This window comes from Annulohypoxylon maeteangense (assembly GCF_022496945.1).
Source record: "Annulohypoxylon maeteangense strain CBS 123835 unplaced genomic scaffold GGS22scaffold_3, whole genome shotgun sequence".
In the NCBI taxonomy this organism is placed as follows: domain Eukaryota; kingdom Fungi; phylum Ascomycota; class Sordariomycetes; order Xylariales; family Hypoxylaceae; genus Annulohypoxylon; species Annulohypoxylon maeteangense.
In genome coordinates this window covers 777017-804240 of record NW_025953250.1, presented here as the reverse complement: position 1 = coordinate 804240, position 27224 = coordinate 777017, and the positions used below count along the sequence as shown (strand labels likewise).

General features: G+C 47.3%; 8 protein-coding genes across 8 annotated transcripts; 4 read left to right on the top strand and 4 right to left on the bottom strand.

Moving 5' to 3' along the window:
• The first annotated feature begins 267 nt into the window (after window positions 1-267).
• Window positions 268-2547, top strand: GGS22DRAFT_197855 (uncharacterized protein). The gene has a single exon (XM_047966048.1). The coding sequence runs from the start codon at window positions 440-442 to the stop codon at window positions 2042-2044; it is 1605 nt and encodes a 534-aa protein (XP_047821762.1). The 5' UTR covers window positions 268-439; the 3' UTR covers window positions 2045-2547.
• Window positions 2392-3020, bottom strand: GGS22DRAFT_197847 (uncharacterized protein; the record flags this gene model as incomplete). Its single annotated transcript, XM_047966047.1, has 2 exons — window positions 2658-3020; window positions 2392-2588 (listed from the first exon to the last, which is right to left on the bottom strand). Exons 1-2 carry the CDS (start codon window positions 2926-2928, stop codon window positions 2392-2394), a joined length of 468 nt encoding a protein of 155 aa, XP_047821761.1. The 5' UTR covers window positions 2929-3020.
• Window positions 3021-4192: 1172 nt separating this feature from the next.
• Window positions 4193-5167, bottom strand: GGS22DRAFT_197846 (uncharacterized protein; the record flags this gene model as incomplete). The annotated part of the gene is made up of 1 exon (XM_047966046.1): window positions 4193-5167. The coding sequence occupies one exon, from the start codon at window positions 5165-5167 to the stop codon at window positions 4193-4195; it is 975 nt and encodes a 324-aa protein (XP_047821760.1).
• Window positions 5168-6296: 1129 nt separating this feature from the next.
• Window positions 6297-6703, top strand: GGS22DRAFT_185307 (uncharacterized protein; the record flags this gene model as incomplete). The annotated part of the gene is made up of 3 exons (XM_047964308.1): window positions 6297-6422; window positions 6494-6574; window positions 6641-6703. 3 exons carry the CDS (start codon window positions 6297-6299, stop codon window positions 6701-6703), a joined length of 270 nt encoding a protein of 89 aa, XP_047821759.1.
• Window positions 6704-8067: 1364 nt separating this feature from the next.
• On the top strand, window positions 8068-8666 carry GGS22DRAFT_197844 (uncharacterized protein; the record flags this gene model as incomplete). Its single annotated transcript, XM_047966045.1, has 2 exons — window positions 8068-8148; window positions 8200-8666. 2 exons carry the CDS (start codon window positions 8068-8070, stop codon window positions 8566-8568), a joined length of 450 nt encoding a protein of 149 aa, XP_047821758.1. The 3' UTR covers window positions 8569-8666.
• A 5764-nt stretch (window positions 8667-14430) lies between these two features.
• On the bottom strand, window positions 14431-16118 carry GGS22DRAFT_90580 (cyclin). Its single transcript, XM_047968387.1, has one exon. The coding sequence runs from the start codon at window positions 15771-15773 to the stop codon at window positions 14628-14630; it is 1146 nt and encodes a 381-aa protein (XP_047821757.1). The 5' UTR covers window positions 15774-16118; the 3' UTR covers window positions 14431-14627.
• Window positions 16119-23825: 7707 nt separating this feature from the next.
• On the bottom strand, window positions 23826-25968 carry GGS22DRAFT_154581 (DUF500-domain-containing protein). The gene is made up of 4 exons (XM_047960064.1): window positions 25591-25968; window positions 25392-25495; window positions 24303-25306; window positions 23826-24238 (listed from the first exon to the last, which is right to left on the bottom strand). The coding sequence occupies exons 1-4, from the start codon at window positions 25625-25627 to the stop codon at window positions 24175-24177; spliced, it is 1209 nt and encodes a 402-aa protein (XP_047821756.1). The 5' UTR covers window positions 25628-25968; the 3' UTR covers window positions 23826-24174.
• Window positions 25969-26631: 663 nt separating this feature from the next.
• On the top strand, window positions 26632-26996 carry GGS22DRAFT_185302 (uncharacterized protein; the record flags this gene model as incomplete). Its single annotated transcript, XM_047964307.1, has 2 exons — window positions 26632-26766; window positions 26838-26996. The coding sequence occupies 2 exons, from the start codon at window positions 26632-26634 to the stop codon at window positions 26994-26996; spliced, it is 294 nt and encodes a 97-aa protein (XP_047821755.1).
• Between the last annotated feature and the right edge of the window lie 228 nt (window positions 26997-27224).

Genomic DNA, 27224 nt, shown 5'->3' with positions numbered 1-27224 from the left:
CTTAAAAAGAGTGGCTTAGCCTATAGAAATACCTTACCATCTATCGACATAGGCTTTTACAATTCCAAGGATTACATAATAGGTAGTATACAATATATGAGGTGATTGCAGCATACTTGGTACATCACCAACACCATTCGATGTTTTGTTTCATTTATTAGATGTGTCTTATATAAGTCAATTCTTGAGCTAGAGATGCTGGAGTAAGCACTTGGGATGGAATCGCATGCTGAATTCATATCCACGTCATACATAAACCATAGGTAATCAGTCTCATCCAACCGGATAGTTTAACGTCATCTCCAAATAATACTGAATCCACTATGTATCTTCAAAGTTTGGGGCTTCAAACTTCAATCCATATGTCGTCTTCAGTTTTTCCAAATTTTTTAATGTTGGTAGAAATAGGTACCTACATGTACTCGAATACATCCCGTAAATGGCGTCGTTCCTATTTGAGTCGATGTCTCGGCTTCACGCTCTAGTGTCCGATACTCAGCCACGACCGGGCCTCCATCCAATACCTGGAAGCCGGCCTCTCACATTCAGCGCAGCCATCTTGCCGCCCTTAATTTATTATATAGCTTTATTGCTCCTTGCTCCGCCTCCACCTCCAGCCATTGATTCAATTTATGTCAAAACAATTCGTAATATTCTTGCCTTGACTGCCGGATTCCTCTTCTTTTGTCTCCCCCTTGCCTACCATGTCCCCCAGAGCATCGGACTTACCTACCAGCTCGGCCTCGTCGGCCTTTACGGCGGATGTAGGGTAATAGACGCTTTCTTCATCAGTCCTTATTTCTTCAAACATATTCCACGTCGGGTCAAATATGTGCATAAACCGAGACCCGAACCTCCCGTGTCGGAGGACATAGCAGCGACGAAAAAATGGTCAGACGGAGGAGTCGAGGAGCTCCGTCCTCAAAAAGGGAGTACCGCAGTCAATACCACCCCTGAATCAGGACATACCCAGCCCAACAGACGAAGGCGCTCCAGCCTTTCCACCGAAATTGCGCGCAGGATGTCCGATTCGATCCCCGACGCCGCGCGCACATCCTACCTCGCAGTCCAGCACACGCTAAGCGGCCCATCTCCCCTCCCCGTCCTCGAAACCGCAACAACCGAGTCCGGATGGCCGCAGACGCTCCGCGACCGCGCCTCCTGGGCCCTCGAGCTCGAGCTCAGCATGCGCGGCGTAGGCTTCACCTGGACCACAGCCGACGTCCGGCACACGCGGAAGACCTGGCTGCCCACCGTGCGCAACCGGGTGCACAGCGTCTTTTTCCACGCTCTGCCCGTCCTGCTGGTGAGTTGGGTTTGCATTAGAACAGTTTATGTCCGGTATCTCGCGTCCCCGATAACCCTTTCATCAAGCTCTACTACACCAGGTAACGATGACGATGATGATGAACTGCACCTCTTCGACGCCGCCTTATCCATGCCCCTCCAACTCCTCCTCACAGCATCCCTAGGTGCCTTCCTCATGTCCGCTTTCTCCCTAGGCCATTCCCTCTTCGCCATCGCGCTGAGCCCCCTCGCGCCTAGTCCGCTGGCCTTCTTCCCGCCGCTGTACAGCACGCGCGTGTGGGATGTCACGTCCGTGCGTGGCTTCTGGTCGTATGGCTGGCATCGCCTGTTCGCGCGGCTGTTCCTCGTGTATGGTGTCTGGCCTGGGGAATGGGTTGAGCGGAAACTGTGTGGGAAGGGGGATGGGGAGCCCGCGGATGTGGGGAAAGTTGTTGGTGGGTTTTTGGTTAGTGCGGTTGTGCATGCGTTTTCGGTGAGGGGGGTGCTGGGGGGGGAGTGGAGGGAGGCGGTTGGGGAGGCCTGGTTTTTTGGGTTGAATGGGGGGGCGGTTGTTTTTGAGGGGGTTGTTAGGGGGGTTGTGAGGAGGAGGAGGAGGGAGAGGGGGGTGGAGGGGAGGGTTTGGTATGATGGTTGGATTGGACGGGGTTGGTGGATTATGGTGCTTTTGGGTTTGGGGAGGAATTTTGCTAGGGGGTGGGTTAAGGCGGGACTGGTTAGGGAGATTGCGTTTCAGTGATGGGTTTATAGGAGGAGTGTTTGGGATGGGAACTCTAAGGACACGGGTATGGATAAGGTTATGCTGATAGGTAGGCCTATATAGCAGGCTATGAACCGCTATAATTATAGTGAGTTCCGCGTTACACAGCAAGAAAGGGGCTTAATAGGTAATCACGATTACCAAAATAGGGGTTTGGCTATCAATACTTTCTATCTTCTATGGTAAAAGATATCAAAACAAAAAAACTGGCTCTAACTAATGAAACGAGTGTACAAAAACAAAATCGACCGAATGTAAAAATACAATGACAAGAAAATCAAACGCTACTCTCTCCGCCCGATATACCCCTTTTCAAGATGATGGAATCACTTGCTGTCGGCGGTGGCGTAGACATAGGTTCTTCCTTCGTAGCCAGGAACCCAGATGCTACCGCCAGCCCTCACATCTCCGTTGATGTTCTTGCCGCAGACGGCCTTGATCTTGATGAATAGAGAGGCGAGATCCGCACAGGGAAAGCTGCCGTCTTGACCGTGGACTCCCTTTATGAAGAGCGAGTAGCCGTCTATATACAGGCGTTAGTGATATGAACAGGGAGAAAGGAGGTGAGATAGGTGGATTAGGAAAGATTTACCTCCAGCAGCCATGCGCGCGGCGCTACCATCGGAGTTCGCGCCGCAGTACTTGTTCCAGGTCGACATGCGGTCAGCTCCGACTTGGATGTTTGATGTTCCGGGTGAGTCGTCCTGGGTGGAGCAGTGCCAGCTCTCGTTGTTGCCCGGTACCGGTGGCACGCTGGCGCCGCGGGCTTCTAAAGCGTTTTCTCTGATGGGAGAGGCAAGAGTGGTCGGGATGGCAGCGACGACTGCGATGAGGGAGAAAACGGAAGTGAATGAGGTCTTCATTTTGAGTGGTGAGTGTTGGGAAGGCGGGAAGCTTGGTGATGTGTTTAGATGGTGAGGAGAAGGTATGTTACGAGTACTGTTGGTTTGGTGAATGTTGTGTGTGAGTTGCTGTTGCTGTTGCTGTTGATGATGATGATGATGATGATGATGATGATGATAGATAGATCGAGAGGAGATTCAAGTGAATACTTATACTTGCTCAACTAGCTACAACTCATAAAACTTTCTTTGAAGAAATCACCATCACTGCCATGTTCCTTAGCAGGTGGTATGTCATGGATTCGTGCGACGTCATACTCGCCTAACACATCCATTCTAGATATTTGATCTACTCTATTTAGAACTTGAGTATCCAGAAAAAGAAGCCAAACCCCATGAAGCTGAGATATCTCGAAACAAAACTAATAGAGGCGTAGAATGCAGTTCATAAGATCCTCAAGTTCGGTATCGTTTAAGCCAATCTTATTATTAGCAATATCTGCCGTTAAGCGACCAGGGGTACGGCCTATCAGCACTTTGAAAGTGCCATAGGGCTATTAGTTCGCATGGGTGTGGGCTATTCCCATTACTCCATAGTTGATTGTGGGGGTAAGCTTCCATATTCTAGTGCTTACCTACGGACGAGTTCCGCTATGGAGACGCACCGAAATATACAGGGATTCATAGGTTCATCGAATATTTCCGAGAGCTCGAGGTATCAGTACGAAAGATTAAGTATACAGTGAAATATGTATGGAAGCGGCAAAAACGAAGTGACCTGTACGGAATGATCCGAGATATGATAAATATGGATGGAGACGACATGGGATGCGGCGCAGCAAGCTTGGGCAGGGCGATGTCATACAGGGGTAGATCTTGGTAGCTCTGCTCGCACATAATTGGAAACATTTAATTAAATTTTACCCTCTTGATATTCTCATATGTTTCATAGTAGAAAAGTTCTTTCATCTGATAGCGCCAAGTTGGCTTCCTCTAATGAATAGAGTCGTAATTCTACGATATTGGGCTGTAATAAAACCATCCCCTATGTTACACAGCCCGCATCCACTACCTGCTATAGCACGTATAAGTTACTCGAATAGGCCAAGCAGGGGATATTTCAATAAACATCATCGTCCACAACTCGGGTATCATAAGGAGCGAGTGACAATCTATTCATAAACGTCTTCCGCCAAATGAAATATAGAGATACATAGCAATCTACCTAGTAAGTAAAACCTTGAAGAAAAACCGTGTGTTTTGCATATCGACCGATATCAATCATTTAGACCCCCTGACAATGCGCGACATCCTCGTAGGTGCGCTCATCGTATCCCTTGTCATGAGGGGCAATACGGTACGAAAGCGTTCCCATGTTCGATGTAAATTGACCGACATAGTCAATTATCCCATGGTCTCGGTCTACGCGCTGTTCCCAGTCAGCGACGATAGCATTTACGTGCTGCTTGTAGCCAGCCGGAACTAGAGTGCCTTTCCGATTTTCAACCATGTACGTGACTTTGAAAAAAGGGGTATCGGAGGTTCGACGGCCCAGCCTCGATGAGGTTGAATTGGGTATGATTTTGATATCACCGGTGCCATCACTTCGTGAATTGATGACATAGTCGAATTTCTCGTCTTGATCAGGCTCATGCACACCACGGATCTCGACCGAGCGATGCATCAGACCATTTTCGTCACGTCCTGACAAGTTGGGTACATTTTCAATGGATTCGAAATTGAACCCACTGTCATGCAAGTCTTCTGCCATACGCGTAGTAAGTGAATTGATCTGCGCGTCTAAGCTTCGACGATTTTTCGATGGCCGTCCGGGGTCCTGTTCGACGGGTGGACCAGCAGGCTCAGCAGGCACGGCTCCAACATTTTGAGCGTCAAAAAAACCATGCTGGAAAGCCGCAAGAAGGCCGACTGTCACAGACATACCGCCGTATGTACAGTCTACGGCGCCAACCCTGAATGCTTTGCATACGGAGAAGGCAAATAAACCCCATGTGCCCGTTTTGCTCACAGCAACGACCTTCGATTTGTAATCGGGATATTGGTCCGTCAATTTAATAACTTGGTCAATGAGTTGGTTGCAGTCCACAATCCACTCTCGGCTTTCGAGTTTTTCTCCTGAAGTAACGGAGAGCTCTCTTGGCGGAAGAGTAGAAATGGCGTCAGTCGTTTCCACGGGGGAGAGCAGTGCCCCCTGGAACATGGAAACGAAGATGATTGAATGAAAAATAGAGGTCTTCATGGTGAAAGTGTATATCTTGTGTAGATAGTAAAGTGTATAGGTAGATTCGATGAGAGATGCCTAGATATCGTGGAAACTTGCAAAGAATGTGTATATCAGTCTCAATAGAACTAGGACTTGTTGAAGTAGGTGTCGCGCTACTATGTCTGATATATACGTAGGTAGGCTATATATAAATGGCAATGCAATCACATCTTCATATTTCAAGCATGTATGTACTAGGTAGGTATACAACCTTTTACTCCAGGTGCCGCAGATCAGGATCCTCCCAATCTAACAATTCTGCCCGCAAAACTGTGATCTTGCAAGGTGAATTATTCGCAAATAGGTCTTCGGAATTGTCGTTTATTCGATGATAGGAGTTAATTCGATTACATAACTCAGTTCATGAGGCTAGGAATGAAACCCTTGCACAGTGTAGTAGCATCGAGATATCGGCTTGGAAGGATTGCTCCATATAATAAACAAAAACCACGAACAGGGTTTCATAAAGATCTCACCCCCTATAGTTTAGTCATAATAAACAAGGATTCAAGTAAATGACGATTAAGCATTTCATTGGTGAAAATTAGTAAAAATATTTAGGCAATTTGTAGCGAAAAGGATTGCCGAGTGAATGAGGGCTACGCTATGCTGACCGCATCTCGACGGGTTGTGGCTATGCGCAAAAGGACATACCGACAACGTTGAAACTTGGCATCGAGATCGACATGGCGTGAAACATAGGGCTAGATGCCAAGCTCTACTTGAATATTTCCAAAGTCGGCCACCACAAATCGCGGGCACTTACGCATTTTCACCTGTATGGAATCATGGACTGAGAAAGGGGTATGACGATTCTAAATTTAAGAACTCCTCAAAATAGTAACCACATGGCTGGAGAGATTGGTCGAACATAGGAGGCGAAATGCAATGGCAAAGCAGCCCTATTCATCAAGGTCAAGATATGAAGAATGGAGTTATCCAACCTAGGCTATAAAGTCGACGTCTCCCTAAACTTTTCATATGCATCAATAACTCAACTCAACGCTCCCACACATCTCAACTTATTATTCTCTCTATTTTCATACCAAACCACGCTTCCAAAAAACAACATCTATCTCACTCGAACGATTTTACTCCTTTCATCATGCAGTTCATCAGTGTTCTACTCCCCGTCGCCCTTCTCCTTTCCCAGGGAAACTGTCTAGGGGCACGAGAAGAGGCAGGCGAGAATAGTATCCTCGCCAGACAAGACACTATCGTCTGGGAAGGGGTAAGTTTCTTGCCTAGCATCAAGTCTATGCCTGTGTTTCCCTTACTAACTTGAACTCTCATCCGATATAGACCTGCGAAAAAGATGGATTCGGAGGACTTTGCCATGTCCCAAAGCTTAATGACGTGGTCGATTGCGGTTCCGCCAACCCAGTACGTGAATGAGTAGATGTTGCCCCTGAAACTTTTGCAATTTCTAACGAAAAATGTACTCTGTAGTGCAGAACATCTGGCGCTTGGTGTAGCTTCTCTTGGGAGACATTGGAGGTTACATGCCTCTAAGTGTTCCTCTAGGGGTTGGGATTGGGGAGGGAGCGGATTGTTAGTTAGAAGATTTGTGTATTTGTATTTTTATTGCGCTTTGTTTCATTAGTCGTCGCTCGTTAAGTTAGAATAAACCATCAAACATCAAACCGCTAAGTCCCAATGTAGATTTCAGTAATCGTCTTTTGAAGTGTGGTAAAAAAACATTTTGGCTATGTTCACTTAATTGGAGTTAATAAGGAAGCCTTTCTATGCAACTACATCTATGATCTCCCTTCCACCCACTTTGTTGCTAAGAGAGTACTTAGGTACCTGGGTAGCTAAGGAAACAGGCTATCTAGAAACTCATCCCCAACTTCAGAATTTTGACATGACGTCGTGAAGTTTCTAACGAAGAACTGGAAGGATGCTAGGTAATCTCATATATTACCCGAAAGTTACCCATACAGGGACCCCACGTGAGCTACTGCCAGTAATTCCTGTTGTGCAACCCTTGTATTACCCCACACGATCCAGTAGCGCGGAATAGAACAGCCACTTCCCGCTATTTTCAACGGGTTCAGGGTGGGTCTATCCATTTTAGGAAGGACGGAAATAAAACCGCTATAGATCGGCATTGACGAGATCCTTGATGCTTGCTTGTGCCACTCCAGCTGTCCAGGTCCTTCACCTTACCCAAAGGACAATACCTTCAGCTTCATCTATTCCATGAGAAGTGGCTTCACTACGCCACCTAGAGACAGATCGACAGATCGACAGATCGAAGTCACCGCATCAAGCAATAAGGCATGGATATCTGGTTTTCGCCTGACATTGCCATCTTAACGCACAGTGCCAAATCAAACATCTACAACGAACGACCCTCGTAGGTACGAAACAAGTCTGTACAGGTACTTTTTTCAATAATCGTGAGGCTCGGCGGCGGATCTAAACCTCGAAACCTGATTACCAAACGACGTAACTGCTAATTATGTCAGTATCCATGGTCAATATCCATGATCGATATCATACGACGACGTTCATGATACCAAGTCCTAGTTATTCTATGACACATTATCATCTCAGAATGGAATCACTTGTTCAGCTCGAGATCTATTTTTCATCACTCCTATTATTAGCACTTACATGGCATACTCGCTACGCCTCCCCCTTCTGATACTTCGAGATTGTTGTTGATAATTTCACACTTCTAAAGACAGAGATAGTTCAGCTTAACGACTTGGCAGAGGTCTAAAGAATACATATATGTTGGTTCTCTTCCCTCTAAGCCAACCCATCATCACAGCATCATCAAACATCATTACAGTCTCAGTTTAACTTGACAAAATCACAAAACCACAGCTATCATATCATCACCTCACTACTTCACCCATTCATCCACCATGAAGCTCACATTCGCCCCAATCCTCCTAACCGCCTTCGCAGTCCTCGCCAACGCATCCACACCCGACGCCCAAGCCGAGGTAGCTCCTCCCTCCCCCAAGCTCCAACCCACCCACTAACACCCCCCCTAGCAAGCCAAACTCGACCAACTAGACGAACTCTCCAAAGGCCTGCCCCAAGCACCCGGGAGCCGGTTCGTGCAAGAAGGCAACCACCTCCTCAGCATCAGCGCCGACAACAAGCTCCTCGGGAGCAAGATCATCGAGCCCCTGGAAGCGCGCGAAGCCTCGCGACAGGCACGTCGTCGTGGTGCGCCGGTTGCGAAGAGAGCTACTACGCTCGCCGGGCCAGAGCATAATATCTTTGCGCGCGCGTTGATGTGTGCGGATTACCCGTGCGATGAGGCCTCGGATTGTTATGCTTATTGGAGCATTACGCGCTCTGGGAGGAGGTTTAGATGTAATGGGTGTGATCCCGGGTTGAAGAAGTGTACTTTGTAGGTGGGTGGGTGAGTGCTTGGATAGGGGTATGTGCGGTTTGTTTTGATGGAGTGAGTTGGTGAGGTTCAGATGTAGAGGCCGGTTTACATTCGTTTTGCGTGATTTTATTTTGTTATTCAGTTTTTGTATTTATAGAATTCCCTTATACATGTGAGCGTTGTTATGCGTAGGTATTGGTTGAATCGTTCAGGGGTTGTGTGGTAGCTCTAAGGGGTGTCACGTGATGCGATTGGTATGCTCCTTGTGCAGGTTTTCTCATGCTTGATAGATATACTCATGGGGCATTGAAAGGGGTAGTACTTCATACTCTATTAAGCACGGTTATCTCTATAATCGTATATACTCCTAATTCAGAGGGTCTTTTCATTCACCCACTTATCCTCGTCCCACCCAACCATTGTGACAACTTCAGCCCTGTTGGTGAATTTTTCCTCGTCTGGCACTACGGTCTTGAGATACTCGTCGTCTGTGAAATTCTAAAGGCCGTTTCAATCAGACTAAAGGAATGAAAAGGGTTATCCAACAAATGACGTGTTGCTAGCAGTTCCCCCAAGCTATTCGCCCACACGCTCGCACCTCAGTCATAATCCATTACATTGGCACCGAACTTAGCTAGATCAATCGAGTTATCCGAGTGAAACTGGGAGTACTTGACAAGGTTCCGGCGAGTGATAGGAATCGAAAGAAATGTCTTCGAGTGTTTCTCAGACCAGCTAAGACCAGTTATAAGACTATCATGATTCATGTTAACCTAGTCCGAGTACTTAAGGAACGTACTGTTCATGAAATTCTTCATGCGAAATACCATCCTTTTTTTTAATGAAGAATATTATCTTGACAAGTCGGTTGTTGTTTGGTGTCGGGGTTGCTGACGCCATCTCGGGGTTTAGGGACCAAATAAAATTCACTATGATAGCTTGGAAACTACAGTGTAGAGAAGACGGTTTGTTTGAAGTGAACTGATTACCTACCTACCTACTTTATATATTTATGTTGGTAAGTGTTACACTTATAGACGTTTCTAATGTGTATCATTGTGATGGTTGTGTTGTTCGAACCTTTGACCCCGAGAGTATTGGGATTTAGGTGCCACAAGATCGATATCCCATCTCGGGGCATCATTCTGTCCATCACGGATTGGTTCTCAATGTTGACAGCTGTGCGGACCTAGCCCGAGACGGGATATAGTTGGGGGTGACATGCATATAGCACATCGGGTCGAAATCATTCCATAGGATCGGTATATCGGGGTCGGTTTTAGCGATATCTCTCTTCTTTATAATATAAGATGATGTTGGGAAGAATTTTATATCGGAGATAGGGGTCTCAATCTATACGATTGGGTTATCTTGGAATATATCGTGTGCTCATCACTCATCTTAAAAGCTGAACGGAATGGGCGTTGGGCGCCACCCCCAAATATACTAGGTGACTACTAGGTATATAAATTATTGTTATTCTCACTCTTTGATATAATTAAGCGTAATTATACGAGCTTGTAATAGTATATCTACACCATGGTTGGTGCTAAGTGCCGCCTTGGAATGCCTCGTCTCATTTTTCTAGCCGTAATATGAAATTTAGGTAAGTATTCGAGTGATGTAGGGTAATGGAATATTAGTTATTTCGTAATTTAGCTCTGTTCAATGCGAATATTTACTTCTTGTTTCTCACTTGGGAGTTGATGTCTCGATTTAATCGTAAGAGAGCAGTTGTCGGATTCTAGACGGCCTGTCTGTCCTCGGAAGCATGCTCAAAAGACTTGCGTATACGACTCCCACATCAAGAAATAAAAAGTCAAGTCCCCGCGGAGATTTATAGTCTTGTAATACATCACAGTTATCGCACTGCTGTTTCCTGCCTAGTAATGATGGATCTTACTAAACTACACTGCTGCGAACGCCAACCCGAAGCTTCATTCAAGTCAGCTTCATACTTACTATCAGACTTCACGAGCACCACAGTAGCTATAATTATCGTTGTAAGAAAGCGAATGTAGAATAAGCCTGGGACTGACTCTACATAATGTCGCACAGGAAGAAATGCGAAATATCAAGACGTTGATTATCGCCAATGTGAGAATAGGGGGTTGAGTCTTTCATACTGAGAAAAGTAACTAAATTGACAATATATATGACAACGCATATTAAACTTAAACAGTATCAATGCAGCATCCAACATAGAGATGCTATTGAACTCCAACCCATAAACATTTTCTAGGTACGGTCACTAGACCAACCCCCATTGTCGGATCGGAGATGAAATTCTCGATGCGAAAGTGTATAGAAGATTTTTCAGCTGAAGATGTCAAGTTTGGGCGGCGTAGATAAGGCACATACATACCCCTGAATGAAAAACTGGCGCTGAATCATACCGCAATGTTTTAGTCTGGGGTTTAGCATTTACAGAAAGGAGACCACGGTCTCTTTAACTGAGCCTCACCATAGCATCATCCCAAGTTGCCCCGCCCGAAGAGATCCATGGTTGATGCCCTGCTCTTTCATCCTAACTTAAAACATGGGATTATAAACAATCAATCCGGTTATGTAGACTGCCAAATCCGGCAGGAATACGTTGGTTAGTCTTGAAAGGGGGGCCGCAGATTGGTCAACATACGGCCGTGCCGCATCGCAGAGTTTGAGCTGCATCCACTACAACTGAAGATCCGGGCGAGAATTGAACCCTTCCGAGGTAGATTATAGATTATAGATAGCCTTGCGAGGCGGTTCTACGCACTTGCGGAATCGGTGCGGCTGACGGGCGTTCTGCTCTACTGCCGAAGCTAGCGATGATACTCGGAATTCAGGTAGGATTTAAAAGCCAAGGCGGGTAGGCGGAATTAGAATTCAGCTCAGTACCTAGGTAGTATGATAAGCGGTGAGGCACACATAAGGAATAGTAATTCTTCGCAAATATTTCCTGGGCCTCGATATTTCGCCCGTCAGAAAAAGTGTAATATGAAGATTTTGATACGAGTTGATGGCATTCCAAGGGAATGGAACATTGAAGGTGAAACGTGGTTGGGGAGGGGAAGAAAAGGACAAGGAAGTGAAGGGAACCATCGATTAATCGAAGAAAACCTTAAACCATTGAAACGAAACGCCCACCAACTAACTTAGGTAAGCGCACTCGCCCCCAGGTGCCATAATACGTCATCGTGTTTCTCCGACTCCCCCACCCTACCGCCCTTCCGCCCCCGAAAGTTCACTTCTTACATCGTTACATCGTTACATTGTATGCAATCAATATCAACATATGGCATCGTCTATCGAGTTAATTAATGTATTGCCGAGAACCAAGATCTGGTGTTTATTTTTCGACTTCGTACATTCTCCGGGCAATCACCCTTAATTCCCAATGTCACGGACCCTCGACAAACATGGCTCTACGTAGTATATCGCGGCGAAGTGCCTCATCCTAACGTGGCTATGCCCGCGGTATTTTCCACCACCCAACGCCGTGGATATCAACATGTTCCAAAGGAGAGGGCATCACGAAATTGATCTGATGATCAAGTCGCGTATCGCGGTGATTGAAGGTCAGAAAAGCCGCGATTTCCAGGCCATCGGGTCACTCCGTTGGCCGCATGACGCTTCGCCAAAATAGTGGCGTCGCTACACAGCAGCAAAACACAAACAATCACCGTTTCGCGTATCGCTTCCCAGCCTGCCGGTGCAAGTCATAGAGGCAAAGGCGGCTCAACCCATCCTCTTGGCTTATTCGTAACAGATCCGCCAGCCAACCTTTAATTCCTGCTCCCTTTCCTTCGAGAACCCGTCGCCACCGACGGCATCAGCATCGTTACGCTTACATGAGAGGGCGTGATGGGAATCGGCGGATCGTAACAAATAGAGAAATCCGCCCGGCTCCAGCTCCCAACATTTATGTATGACAAGCATGACTAAAATGCGATCGTTGTCAACATTTAGCTCAAAAGGATATTCGGAATTCGGCGTGTTTTAAGTAAGCGCCAGTAGAGCAAGCCTTTAACGTTCGGGTCTATCTAGTAGAATCCTTCGGCTCGGGTTATCGCCATCACCATCAACACAACTGCACGGTGACGCATTTCAACGTTTGGACCGACGTTTTTTTTTCCCTCGCATTCCTGTATCGTTTAGCAAAAAGGCCTCTTTACAAAATTCTCCCACGAAACACGGAAGGATTTATCGAATCCGATCAGCGGTTTCGAGAATATTTTAGTTCCTAGTATCCGTGCTGTCTAGCCCATCCTTACGGATGTTCCGTGTGGGGACTTAAAAGTCAAGACCCATCTGCTTCTACCAACTTGTTCATAATACCATGGTAGGTTCTCTTCCTTGCGCTTCGTTTCGGCGAAGAGCCGATTTCCTTCTTGAGTACCTATCTTTCCGGAGTGCCAGCGCTTGCGCCCCAGATTTGATGAACGTCGCTTGCTAGCGCGGGAATGATTGAAGCATCTCCATTGTAGTACAAGCATATGTACTATGCGGATCGTCGAATTCTAGCTTTTTTTTCTATTTCAGGGACTGGGTATCTTTCTCCCTGCATGCGCTCGGCTTCAATGCGCGCTATGTCAGTTCCACAGCGTTGCGACTATGCGCCAACGGTCTCCCCTTTGCGTATGTAAGAAGAATGAAGGACCAATGTCGACGTCACTATTCACTATCACAAGAGGTTATAGAACTTGACCGAGGTATAGAGGTATTCATAGTAATTAGGTCTCGGCTCATCAACTCTATTCGGAAAGGTATGGGGTAGCACAGCTCATGTAAGTACGTTAAACATCAAAAAGAGAGCCGAATTGTTCGGACCCCAACCCCAGATCGATAGCGCCATCTGTCGCCTATTTCTGGAATCCTTCCTACCAAATACCGAGGACGTGCATTGCAGCAGCAGATCGGTACATCCGAACAACGTTACCTAGCCCTGGAAGATGTTTACTATACGCTAACTAACACACCATCACCACCTACCCGACCAAGTAATCGAAATAGTAGGCCCGGAACATACCTATCCAGAGGGATGCGATCAAGCCGATCTTGCATATCCGTACATAGTGAAGGATTATGTGAACCAAATATAATCGCTGAAAGGCTCATTCTTCCCTATCCTCAGACCGAGGGCTGTAATTACATAATCGGACCCGAGTAAAAAATAAATAAAAAAACGAACAACCAACTGTAACAATACCTAGAACATGGAGCCTATGGAGCCTATAGGCATGGATGCATCCTACGTTCCTACGATATGCCTTCGTATACTCACCGCCCCTACCTATAGCCCATAACAATTGCTCGCATCGCACAAACCCGGAGAATTAAAAGTGAGAAAAAAAAGGTTCAAATCGTATGTATGTGTTACCGAATGTTGGATTTTCCAATTTCTAGTAACTAGGTCGACTATGTAGTTTAATTCTATCGGTCCGACCGACAGCTCCAGGTCTCCCAACCACTGTGACACCTCACTCTCGAAAGCCCATTAGACAAGAGCACCAGCGCGTCGTAGTACCACCGAGCCCGCGTATAGGTAAAACGGAATTCACTTTTTCTCTCTCTGATCTCCCGAGACCTGAAACACCAATGATATCTTTGTAGTAGTAGTATATTGATTCTCTTTCCCATTGTAAAAGTCCGTTCCCCGGGGGAGAAGACGATTCGATGCCAAAAAATGCAGCAAAGTGTATGCATCCTATCTTCTACTCCGCCGGTCCAAATAAGTAACCCTAATTATGCCCGTAACCCCTTCCCCTAGATCCCATAATCCCCGATTCCCTAATTTCGCCCATGCCATTAGAAGTAGAGCAGCTACAAAGCAAAAGAGATGTAGAAAATAAATCTGCAAGTGTAGGTATCATGACGATAGGGTTCCACCCTCTTCTATTTCTTCAGAATCGAACCAAAAAAGGAGGAGAAAGAAGCAACGGAATAGTCACAACCCCCTTTTTTCTCGCTTCGTAGCATGTGTGATACGCCCCAATGTAACCCCCAACCCAAAAACCTAAAACTCCTGGCTATAATGCAAACCAAACCAAACCTTTACTACAAAGGGAAAATAACAGAAATAATAAACTGTGTGTAAATTTACCGCACAGCGATCCCCCCACCAAACATGCGCCCCCACATCCCCCGCCCGGTCCTTGCGCGCTTCGCCTTCGCGCTGCCGTCTTGCATGGCGCGGAGGTCGTCCGCGCTAATCTCGTAGGGGAGCAGCTGCTTCGTAGGCTTGCTGTGAGCGACGTAGCCCCTGCCCGCCGCAGTCGGCATGTCGAGGACGACTTCGACAGGAGACGCGTACAGAGAGCCGTCGTACAAGTAGCTGTTGTCGTCGGGGTCGGAGAGTGGCGTAGACGAGCGGGAATGCTGACGCGAGGAGACTGAGGAGGCGTAAGAACTCCCGCTGCTGCTGCTTCCGGAGGAGTAGACGAGCTGCGGCGGCGACATGTTGTCGTCGTGAACCATGCGGATGGTCTGCTCGGGCGGTGTGCGCGCTCTTGAGCTGCCACGCGAGCTGGGAGGCGTCGGGAACTGCGCGGAGGCTGCGGCAGCCCAGGCTTGGGCCTCGCGCATCTTGCGCTGGTCTTCCTTGCGCTGCATGCGGCGCGCGTGAGATGCCTCAATGTGGTCGCGGATCGGTGCCAGGAAGGGATCCAGCTCACGGTATAGGTCTTCCTCGGAGATGCGAAGCTCCCACTCGAGTAGGAAGAGTAGCTGCTTCTCCATCAGGTTAACTTCCGTCCGGCTGAAGCCAAAGCTGTATCCGTCGGTGTTCATGTGGCTGTATGTCGCCCAGTGCTTGTTCTTAGGCGAGCTATCATTTAGGTACTTGGCCGCCAGGATGAGCGTGGCGAGGAAGATACGGTGCGTTGTGCATCGTAAGCCCTTGGCCATGGGTTGCAGGCGTGATCGCAACCGGGTGAGGTAGACTAATGTGGACATGAGAGTGGGTACCTGCACGTTAGAAGATCGGACTAGTTGCGTGATGAACTCCTCCAAAGTTGGTAGACCGCTGTCGTCAATTTGAACAGCTTTGGGAGAAGGTGTCCTTGGTGGCGAGGGATATTGCGACTTGTGTGCCGGTGGAGGCATCATGTTTGGATCGCACTGGATGACATCTCTCGCTGCTTGTGCCAGATATTGGATCATAGCCGGGCTAACTGGCTTATAGACGAAGTGCTCAAGAGCGGCGGCGTTAAGCTCGCTCGTAGGTATCCTCGATGTCGACGACATTGTGTGGATGTGTTGCTCAGACGATGTGGTGAAGGTAGAAAGATGTGAAGTCGAAGTATATTCCACGGGTTGGAATATATAGAAGTAAGAAGTAGCAACGGCGCCGGTAATGCTGAGTAACGTAATAGTCTAAAAAAGAAAATCCGGGGAAAACGATAGAGTCGGGATGTACGATTGATAATATATCAACCAACAGGCCTAAGTGACTAGGGTAACGTGTGGGAATATGCGATGGATGGGGAGGATGTGAAGTGGATGGGTGTATCACGAGGCGAAGCCTAAGGTCATATCAGACTGACAGACTGACTTAGAAGGCGTAACAGTGAACCAAAGTATCCCGGTATCCAAGTACTAGGTAGCAATGGAAGTAACAATGTACCTTTACTGTGAAGGGGTGCGTAAGTCTGTGTGACGTGAGGTGGTCGAGGCTGAGTCCAAGTTACTGGGTTAATCTGGGCTAATCGATTCTCCCTGGAAAGATCGACTGCTGACACGCAAATGGTGACTGGGTGGGCTGGGCTGGATTCCAGAAAAGAGGTGGATACCAGTGTCAGGGGTATTGCGAAGCCTACCAAAAAGGAGTGGCAGCTAAGCTAGGGTAGTGGCAGGTGCTAGGTGCAGCTGCTCGAGCGGGTGTGCAATGCAGGGGGTAGGGGAGGGGAAGGAAACTGCCTAGGATGCCTAGGAAGCTATGGAGGAGTCCCGGATGTGTCCGACGGGGATTGTTTCCCAGTTGCCCAAGTCGAATTGGGGAACGGTAAGGTGCGTTACGGCAGGTTACTCGTCGGTCGCGGCGGCAGTCCCGGGTTGGCCTCGGGAGATCGGTGCGAAAGCTCGGTTGGCTTGATAATTGTTGAACAAGGTAAATTTGAACGATTGTTTCGCCTGAATCCGGCAGTGAAGGATGATGGAATAGAATCGTGGCAGAGTCCCCGGGAAAAAAACTAAAAAACTACGAATTATGCGTAGTATAATTCTTGTCTTGTTTCGTGTTTCGTGTTTCTCGCAAGCCAAGAAACAAAAAGGACAGAATTGAAGAATAGATTGCCGGGGTAACGAATTCAATAACTTATGCGTCCACGCAATTTAGTTGTGGCTTCGATCTGAGAAGTGGATTTCCTTTTCTTTTTCTTCCGTTTCGGAGCGTCGGGCTATTAGCGCAGTACGAATGCGATGCGAAGGCTTTAATATTAATGCCTATGGTGGCTGACGTGGACAGGTTTTTCTTCAGGAAATATTCAGAAAGTACTTAATAGCACTAGAAGGATACCGAATTGAATTATAGCTGATGGCAAAAAGAATCCAGCTAAGCAGCTAAGCTCCAAAGGTGTGAATATGTGTCCTGCTCAGTAATGAGTGGCGAAGATGCACCAATCCCAAATAACGAAGGCGAGGTTCCCGAACCGGCGGAAGACCTGGATATTGCTAGATTGCTTGAATGATTGATTGATTGAAAGCGATGGAAACGGTTCAAATGGAGCCGAATGAGAAGCTAACGATTGCGCCTTGGTGTTCAAAGGTATTGAATGCTGGATGCTTAGAGAAGGTAATCCTCCGAATCGGTAGGTAATGCGTGGATGCGTAAAACGCCGTGAAGTGAAAGAGACTGACGAATGTCTGGGTTGGTGCTGACGAACAAGCAAGCAAGCAAAGTGGCACCCGATTATTCCGAGGCTCAGGAGTCAAGGCGCAGTTTGTTCGGGGTGTAGCCGGGGTGTTATAAAAGTGAATTAACGATTGAGATGAATCCGAGTCACGAGGACTTCGTGGTAACACTTTTCGAAATGAAGAATAATTGAAAACCGCGAAAACCGACTTTGATCGCCTAAGCTGTGTGTGACCAGCTGTGTCTTGTACTGTATCGTGTCTTGTGTCCCAGAAAAAGACCTTGCGGAAGAGGTGCAACGAAAGCCTGATATATAATAAGATCTACCCAAGTTTTATTAAGACCGGGGAAGCTCTGTCGATCCTATCAAGGAGGTTGTCGTGGAAAAGAGGGGCACGAAAGGTCAGATTAACAGATTGAAGAAATGTATAACCATTAATTGCCGGATAGTCTAATCGGAGGGACGGCGATGATGATAGACTGGCCTGAGTCTAGAAATAAAGGTGGGTTCGTATCGTTAGAAACTCGTATCAGTCGTCAACGTGGGTGGCTGTCTGTCGTAATGAGAAAAAAAATAAAACCGGTTCCCTTTCTGTTTCTCTCTAACTCATTCCACTCAGTGGGTTTCTCTTTTTGGGGTCGATTAATGCTTTCGATGATGGAAGGGAAGATTGATGGAAGGGATCTGGGGAAAGGAGTGTGCGTTTCGAGATCTATATCTACTTTTTTTCTTGTCCCTTCTTACAACGTACTCACTCTCTTTCACTCACTTCCCCAGGGGTTTCCCAATAGGGTTCATCTGATGCGAATCGCGAGTATGTACGTTGATAGGTGAGGCATGTAAGTTGCCAGGGACCCCATCAGAGACCAACCAGCCCGCGTTGCCTATTCGCCCCTACTAGGTAATCTAGGAAGAACTGGATGAATACAAACATAGGACCCCCCAAAAGGCTGGAGCCGCGATGACATGAATGGCCATGAGTGGCTAACGGTTTACAACACATCTCTCAGGGTCCGCCCGCCTACAGTATGCGCCGCATGATCCCTTAGAAGTGCTTGGATTGAGAATGACAGTGGCGGGTGAGTGATTCATTGGTGTAAGTGGTTCAGAGATTCAAGACATGAAACAAGCGAGAGAGGGGTCGGGGTACTTGAACCTGCTGGACTGGAACCACCCGGGCCGCCTACTAGGGTGGCTAGTCGCTAACCTTGGAAGTAACCAGGTGGAAGTAGGTGAAAGTAACTAGGTACCTAGTAGCGCTAGGCACAGGGACCACAGGCATTCGCCAGTGATACACTCGCTGGATGCTCCTTACGCACATCGAGGTTCCAGTTAGCGCACTCATCTAACTCGAGGACTAGCCGCAAATTCAATTGTTTCTTGCTCAATTAACCAATCAACCAATAACTTTAACAATATCGGCATCAACTAGAAAAAACGTGAGCAAATAATTGTTGACTTATAGGCCACATTCGTTGCGACCCTTTCGGCCTATGTTTAGATGTTTAGGTTACTATGTTTGTTCCACGCGCGTTTTGACCTTGGCCGTCGATAGCGTCCGATGAAGTTATTGTTGCCATAATAACGATAATAATGGCCTACCAATAGACCTGCGTCGACGTCGACACATGGGGATGAATTCGGGAAAAAATAAGCCGCAGATGACCAGAGATAGTAAGTAAACAGTTACACCTGATCGAGGCCAATCAATCTTGCATGAGGAACATGTAAACCTTTAAGAGATGACTGAGCTTTGACCTTGACCTCAACCCTGACCTTGGCGAAATATTGGTTCATTGTATTCCCATCATTTCGATATGATGACTTCGTTTATCTACTACCCTCTACGTATCTGCGTATGATCGTCCTAAGTCAAGATCTGCAATGCTCTGCTTTGTCGAAACGAAACGTACATGGGTGATGAAGATGATCACCTAGTCACCCCAGGTCTTCTCCAGTTTTCGATTCTTCATTGCAAGGTACGTTTGGACCATCCAGTCTTGGCAGATCTTGACCGACTCTTCTTACCAACTCAACAGCCAAATAGCCAGACAGCTTAATACCATCTTACCTAGGTAAGACGTTGACGCATCCTCAAGCAGCGAGGCATATCGGCACGATGTACGATACAATTCTTCTTTAATTGGTAGGGATGCACTTCCGGAATAAAGGAACCAACTACCATTAGTTAGGTATGTTTCTCTGCTATGTTGTGGCAAGGTCCGCGCATGAGGCGAAGAAAACATTCCAAAGCCATTGTCATTGTCGCGGATGGTCTTGTTATCATTGGCCATCCTCCCCTGCCCCTCCCACGTACGCCTACGTACGCCTACATTACGCCCCCTATCTGAACTACAACGTCCTGAATGCCTTGGCATTTTTGATACATAGTAGAAATGTTACTCTGTCTGTCTATTAGGAAGCCTATGCTTGTCAATACTCTCGAAGCAATTTTTATAGGTTTACATATCTGGAAATACAGACCCCTTCAATATGACTAGTGCTTCCTAATGTGAACAATCTGTTGCCGTTATGGCGTTTCAAGATTTATCCGAGATCTCACTCCCGCGCCCCTTCAAATCAATATCTGAATTGACATCACTATCACATACGTCAATCTGACTGGAATGGAATTGCCCTTCTGTCCGAGCTCGATCCCTAGCTCAGGGGTAGAGGGGGAGGGGCGTTTTTTCCCTAAAGCCTCGCATTCCATAACGTCTTTATGTGGCGTTGGCCATGCAATGAACTGGCCTTGTCTTATCCAGCCCTAGCGAACGATCTGAGCTAAAGTGCCAGAGTATCACAGACCCGATCAATTATTATCATCTATCATGACATTATCGCTCTCATCATCATCCCTGGACCCCTGGATAACCTCCATCGTGGCCAGGGTAGCAATAATGGAGAGCCCCCAATAACTTTAAATTTTTGATTGTAACGTCGCAAAAACTTCGTATTAATAAGAATGGCATTTTCTTAATAGAGCAAGCAATTCGAGTATATCTAGCAGAAGGAATGCATCGCATTTGACCGAGTGAACTTTACATAGTACACGCCGCACTTAAGCCGATTACATAGTAGTCTGGGTAACGTTTATAGCCAAGACTTCACCGCCGTTCATTATACATACATAATTCCCGTATCGCCTATATTACCGCCTCTATATGCCTAAGATAAAATCTCTTCATCCAGACGGGACTAATAGAATTTCAAACCTAGTTGGGTACCTGCAGGTGTATACATGGTGTATGCATGCATGCTATTTGTTGTTCATATCTGATCCAGGTCAGCGAAAAGAATGGTTTCATAGCAAGTAAGTTCCGCTATTGGCCAGAACCTCTTTGAATCGAAACAGTCCAGGTCATTCTAGGTTCATCCAATGGATGCGGCCGCCTATAAGTTATGCCGTGTGGCTGAACGCTTTAGACCTCTAGACCCCCCTGAATTTTCTTCCGACAAGCATTGGCTCTCGGTAGACCAAATGGCAGGTGCAGATAGTCAGCCACTTTAGGTATACGTGCTTTTGGCCTCGGCCTCACGAAGGTTCTGGGTAACGAACAGCGCACCCATACATACATGATACATATTACATATTACATACACGAACAAAATGAGAAAAAGGTAGGCCAAAAACAAACAAACATACATATACATTTACACGTTGCAAGAGTAGGACACCATCAATAGACGTGACGTTACGATGTTTAGATTATAGTCAGAATAGAATATGCCTCGAATAACAAGAATAGCAAAATAGCCCAACACGACCTGCTGAACTGCATGAATAGAACCTGTTTTCTAACACAACCCTTTCAGCAGCACATGGGGTGTGAAGAGCCTCGGTCGAGCTATCCGTCAAAAATGGAGAAGCGAAAAAGTGTGGCTTATCGAACACTTTTACGCAATTCGATCAATGCTGAAGAAATGGTCGATCTATTTCCCAAAAGGGGGAGGGCTAAGAATGTGGCTTACTGCTGTATGTCTCGCGAGTCCCGCTGACGGAGCGACGGAGGGGCTTCGTTACTTGATATATCCTCGGCCCTTCTTACTACGCGTATAGTATAGTTAGTCTAATAGTCTACAGTTGCGGCCGTTATATCCCAAACTGAGGGATGCCTCCGTCGTTGCGCGTCGCTGGTGGTGTAGAAGGTCCTAACCTAGCCACACGGGGGCATCTATGCCACTGCATGTTTCTCTCTTACGCCGTTACGATTGCTAACATTCATAATCTGATTGCTCCGCTCTGTCCGTCGCCCGATGCACTCATCATCCACTAACGCCGACACACCCAACCTGCTGGGTCCGGTGACCGCAGATAGTAGCAATTATTAAAAAAAACCATGCGACATATTCATCGTGCAATTGTGTTATTATTATTGTCTCTGTTCTTAGCAAATAGCAAATAGGAACTCCAGCAGATGCAACACCAGAATGCCCGGCTGAACTGCATGTCTCGACGAAATGGAAGGGCACACTAGCAAATCTCCAAAAGCTCTCATCAGATAGGCTACCTGGTTACGTCCGTGTGTCCAAGTCTCGGTCACAAGCTTCAAACAACAGAAATTGTACCCAAATTCGCTGAAACACGCATATTTTCATTACACACAGACAATACGATGCAGGTGGATACCATGCGATGCGATGCAATCTCGTCTCTGCTTAGTAAAGCAGCAGTAGCGCTTGGGAAGCGGAGGCCTGGCGGTATTTTCGAGGCTGGGGCGTCTAGATACCGGATCCTTACTGCGACGCAGACAGCGCGGCTACCGTCGTATCAGATCGCCTATTTCCATGCCGCGATCCCATCTCCCTCGCCTCGCATATTTGTTCCCGTGCAGCGGCTATTTGCTTCCCTTGAAATTCTAATCAAACACCGCGAGCCGCCCCGTTTCAACAAGCGCATCCAGAGCGGGACGTAGCTATCCCGTCCTTGTCCTCCCGGGATCTTTCACCAAGCGCCGCGCTTCGCAGTGCATACCCACCTCCCTAGGTACCGGGGGATGATCCGGGTAAGGACATCATACATACCTAGTAGTATGCAGATAGATATACCCGTACCGCCCCGAACCCCAGATTCTGTATTAGATAATAATGAACAAAGACATACATACATATGAGGCGGCATGAATACTCCCTCGGGGACCGAGCGGACCCCCATGCAAATACGCGCTTAATTTCCGCCAGAGCCAATCACGAGCGCCCCTCGCCCCCAAAAATAGCATCCCGCGGCAGCGAGGACGTAGGCGGCTCCCATCGCCCGCCATGTAAAGAAACATTAATAATAATTAATGTCGTTTACAAACGATAGGAATAGCACTCGCTAAATATTCGGTAATTTAACTATACGGCGCCCCTGTCTCTCCACGATCAGACGCCGAATCCTTCCGCCGTAAGATGTATATCGTGGTCCGATATGTACGGTTCGGCGGTAAGCATTCCATATTGCGTAGGTGGCCCAAACGAGCCAGATGAATACCTAGGTAGGTAGAACGGCCGATAATTTCATTCGGCCGAGAGCTTGTAAAGGCAGTTGATGACGAAGTTGAATTCGTCTAGGTAGCAGGACTCAGACAAACGTGGAAGCCTAGGTAGGCTCATGTCAACTAGGCACTCGCATTGAGAGATCGGAAGGTTTGATATAACACCCATAGTTAAGGTTCCTCGCGATTTTTAGCCGTGACTAGACCCACAAGTGCCACATACATTCTACATGTAATCTTCATTTCTTGGGTGCCTAAGAAGACTCATACCGTAACCCAACACGATTTTCAAACCCGCGATATCAAATTGCTATTCCCTACAATCCCCTCCTTAAATCCACGTGGTTCTCACCAGCTCCAAATTGCTACCTAACAGGCACCTACCCAAGTTTAGACAACAAGCACACCTCGCAGATTAAACCAGTCTTATTTTCATCACTGCCTAAAAACGGCGAAAAGAAAAAATTCAAATCAAATAAAATAAGCTACATCCAATAATTCACATAAGCCCTTCTAAGCCCCCAACCCAATACTTACCTCCCCAGGAACCAGGGCCAAAACGGCTAGAACAGTGGTAGAATAAGATTAATCTCCCGTATCTGGGCGCTGTTGCGTGGCGAAGACCGGCTAGGTACCGGTAAAAGTGGATCCGTCTTCATCGGACCCCGAGGTACCCGGAAGGCTGAGTCCGGGTCCCAACGGTAGCTCCTGCATCCGGATAGAGTGTTCTCAGACGTTTGGCTTGATATTGAAACTCTTTGGCGCTGAGGAGTTCGGGATGATACATTGATTGGAAATAACGTTTTGGGGCCCTTATTGATGTAGATATGTATGTAGGTACGTATGAATGATGTCGCTTACTAGTAAACACCCCTATTCTCAACATCAAAACGGAAGGAATCTTGGATCTGGCACATACTACCCCCAACTAACAATCAATCCCGTATCTCTCATAACTTCCAAGAAAATTACCGAATAGAAATTTTCTATTTTTAATCGTCGCTTCAGATGCTACCTATCTGTGCAGAGTAATCCGCCACCACTACCTATGTCAATCATAAAAAAAAAAGATAAAAAAACATATCGGTGTCAAAGTCATCGTCAATCAACAAAGCGCCTCATACACCAAGTCGAATCGTAGTCCCTGCGTGAGAAGAAGAGTCTAAATATCTCAAGAGCGTTTCAGGTATCTCCTAAACAATCAATCTCGTAACTGTTGTCATCCCTCCTTTGCCCCCTACGCCTCCGCCACGATCCGCGTACGCCCGTACGTGTCCCAGTTCATCCCGAGGTTGTCAGCAAGGCAAGGCAGCTGTTTTATTCATTCATCTTTACATAATTGCTAGGGAATATGCCGTGTCTTGAGCCGACCATACCAGTCCTGTGAGATAAAGATTAGCACTAGGCCCGTAACTAGTTTTGTGACTCAGAGATCGTGTACTCACCACCAATCGTTGTCGCTATCTGTCTTCTTCAACACCGTGATGACATCGCCTTTCTTGAAACCTAAGTCACCTGGCTGGTCCGCCTCGAAGTTGAATAACGCAACAGCTTCATTTTTCTTCATCAACGCTTGCTTGCTCGCGAAATTCGGCTTCGGTGCCGCGGGTCTGCCGGGTCCTATTTTCTTCTCCTCTTGGTAGCCACCAACTGGAGCCGAGGCTCGATGATCGCGATATGAGTAATCGTTACCATATCCTTGAGATCCTGCTACCGTGTTCGATCGACCGACGTTACTGGCGGCCGGCCGGTCGTACACATCATCCTGCCACGTAGTCGCACGTCTTGGTCCGCCGAATTCATTTTGGGCGGCAGGCTGTTGTTGAGGCTCACTTTGGACACTTCCTCGCTGGTTGTTCCATGCTACATCATTATGCTGGTCATCGTAGACCGGCACGTCGTTGTACATGTTGTCTTCTACAGTCCCTGTACGCACGCCCGCAAATATTCTAGAGTTCAGGACAGACATTAAAGATCCGGCTGCTGGAGGTGGTCGCACAGAGCCTGTAAGTAGCTCTGCTGCCGTCCATCGTTGGCCGTATAGCTTCTCGTTCGCATCCCTCCGTTCTGCGATTACCGAGCCTTCTAATGACACACCGGCGAACAGCCCCTTCGTCTTGCTGTAGCTGAAGACGCCAGCCACGCCCTTTAGGGACGCGGCACCCGCGGCTTCAGCATTCCGTCCGACCGGTCCCGCTGCTATGGAGACGTTTCCGCCGAGTGTAATAGAGCCTTGCTGTGAGAATGTTCTGACGGCATGCGAGTCGTTAAGGATGAAAACGAAGTCGGTCAATTCGAAACCTATTTGACCTCCAAACCCACCTCCCGCTGTAAAGATAGCAGACGGTGCGGACCACGAACCATCGGTTAAACGAGCGACGACGAGACCGGAACCGAAACGCGCAGATCCGAGGAAGCCGGCTTTGATGACAGTAAGAATCGCAAGGCCCTAGTTGACTATAAGATATTGCTTTTTGCACATATGACTATTGATAATAGCTTCGTTCTAGACTTCAAGCTGAATGTTCACTTACTTTTGCGTTTGCGAGAACCGACGGAGGAATGATTTTGTCGGGACCGAACGCTTGGCGGGGATCGATAAACGAGGTGAGAATCTTGCCACACTTTTTGCACTCCGCTATTAGGATGGTGAGCTATTAGCTTTTAACGCACGGAGGTAATTGCAGGTGCTCGGCCGCGCGGGATTGCGCCTGTGGGAAGCTAGAGACTTACACGCCATAGACGACGGCAGAGGGTTATTGATACCCATCTTGAAGGATGGGTGATGTTCGTTGATGTCTAAGCACGAAAGATGTTTAAGTTCCGGAAGTGCCGAGTTGGAGCGTTTGCGACAGTAAAGAAATCTCCCTAAAGCCGATTATCGTTTTGACGTGCGAATGCCAATTGCGGGGATGGAGGCCGCCAAGTTCAAGTATAAAGGCTTGTGAGTAAGGGATGATGAAGGAATTGACAAATTGGCAAGTTGACCGAATTCTTGAGTCTAGATCGCACCGTTTCTGTGGTCGAATATTCACGTAGGTAAAGTAGGTGGGAAGGTTAAGCAATGACTAAGGTTGGCGATATACAACTAGGCTTTATTTATTTGGTTATGATCGAAATATGAATTATGGCGTCGTCAGCTGAGAGATAGCTCTGCCACTCTGGCGGGGCAGGCGGCAACCACGGCAGCACGGCAGCTCCTACTGATCGTAGCTGCCTTGGAAGCTCCCTAGGCCAGTACTATTCGGCACAGTCGTGTACTTTGAAGGTACGAAGTACAGACGATGAAGTCACCAGTTGCCCAATCAATAAAGCTGGGGTAGATGTCTGTGCAAATGATAGGCGGTACAGGCTTAGTACCGATACAACCAACGGGTCCAGCATTGTACCGAACTAGCCACCCGAAATTGAACTAATGATTCACCAGCCACACCCTGCGTCATCTTCACTCCTTGCCGCCTCCTTTTTGTCACGGAGACATCTCGTGTTTCTCCATTAAAGCCGGATTTTGGGTAAAAGGCATACAATACGCTTGAGGAAAACAAAGACGACAATCAATCTGCGCCCACGGCGGGCTGTGACATCGACGGAAGCTACCTACTTAGTAAACACATATCGATCTCTTATTCGTTGCCGACTCAGCCTTTCGAATATCTAAGAACTTTATTCCACCACGTTCGCATTGAAACTGCACTAATTAGATGAATAATTGATTCCGACCATACCCACCACCTCCCCGAAGTCCTTAACGAATACCATTCCATCAAATCTAAGATGTCGGAGGCCTACGAGCGTGAGCGCCAGAATAATGCGCGACTGGAGGAGCTGTCCGCGAAGGTGTCGTCGCTGCGTGGTGTAACCGTTGATATCTACGACAATGCGAGAGCGCAAGATGTCATTGACAATACCGTACGAAACATCATAGACAATACTTGCCTATTCTTTCCACAATCCGCTAATTAAGATTCTGATTCATGTAGTCCGATACCTTCTCTTCCATGTCAATGCAGCTAAAAGGGTCCGCCGGCCGATTGGGTCGTATGGCAGCGTCGGGGAATAAAGTCGCCATCCTAAAACTCTCGGGCATCCTCATCGGCACGTTCCTAGTCATATACTACATCCTTAGATGGGTTTTCTAGACGACTCCTAGCGCAATAATATACGAACCAACAAAACAGAATACCACGGACGAAGCCCCAGTGAGTGGTTTGGGTGGTCGCAAAAGACTTTGCTGTCAAATTCGTACCTAACAGCACGAGGCGTCTCGTGTAAATGGGCTTTTAAGCGGCAGAAGAATTCGTGAGAAGGGTGGATGGAAGGCTTGATCTGCCATGACATGGTCATAAAAGTATGAATACTTTGGAAAG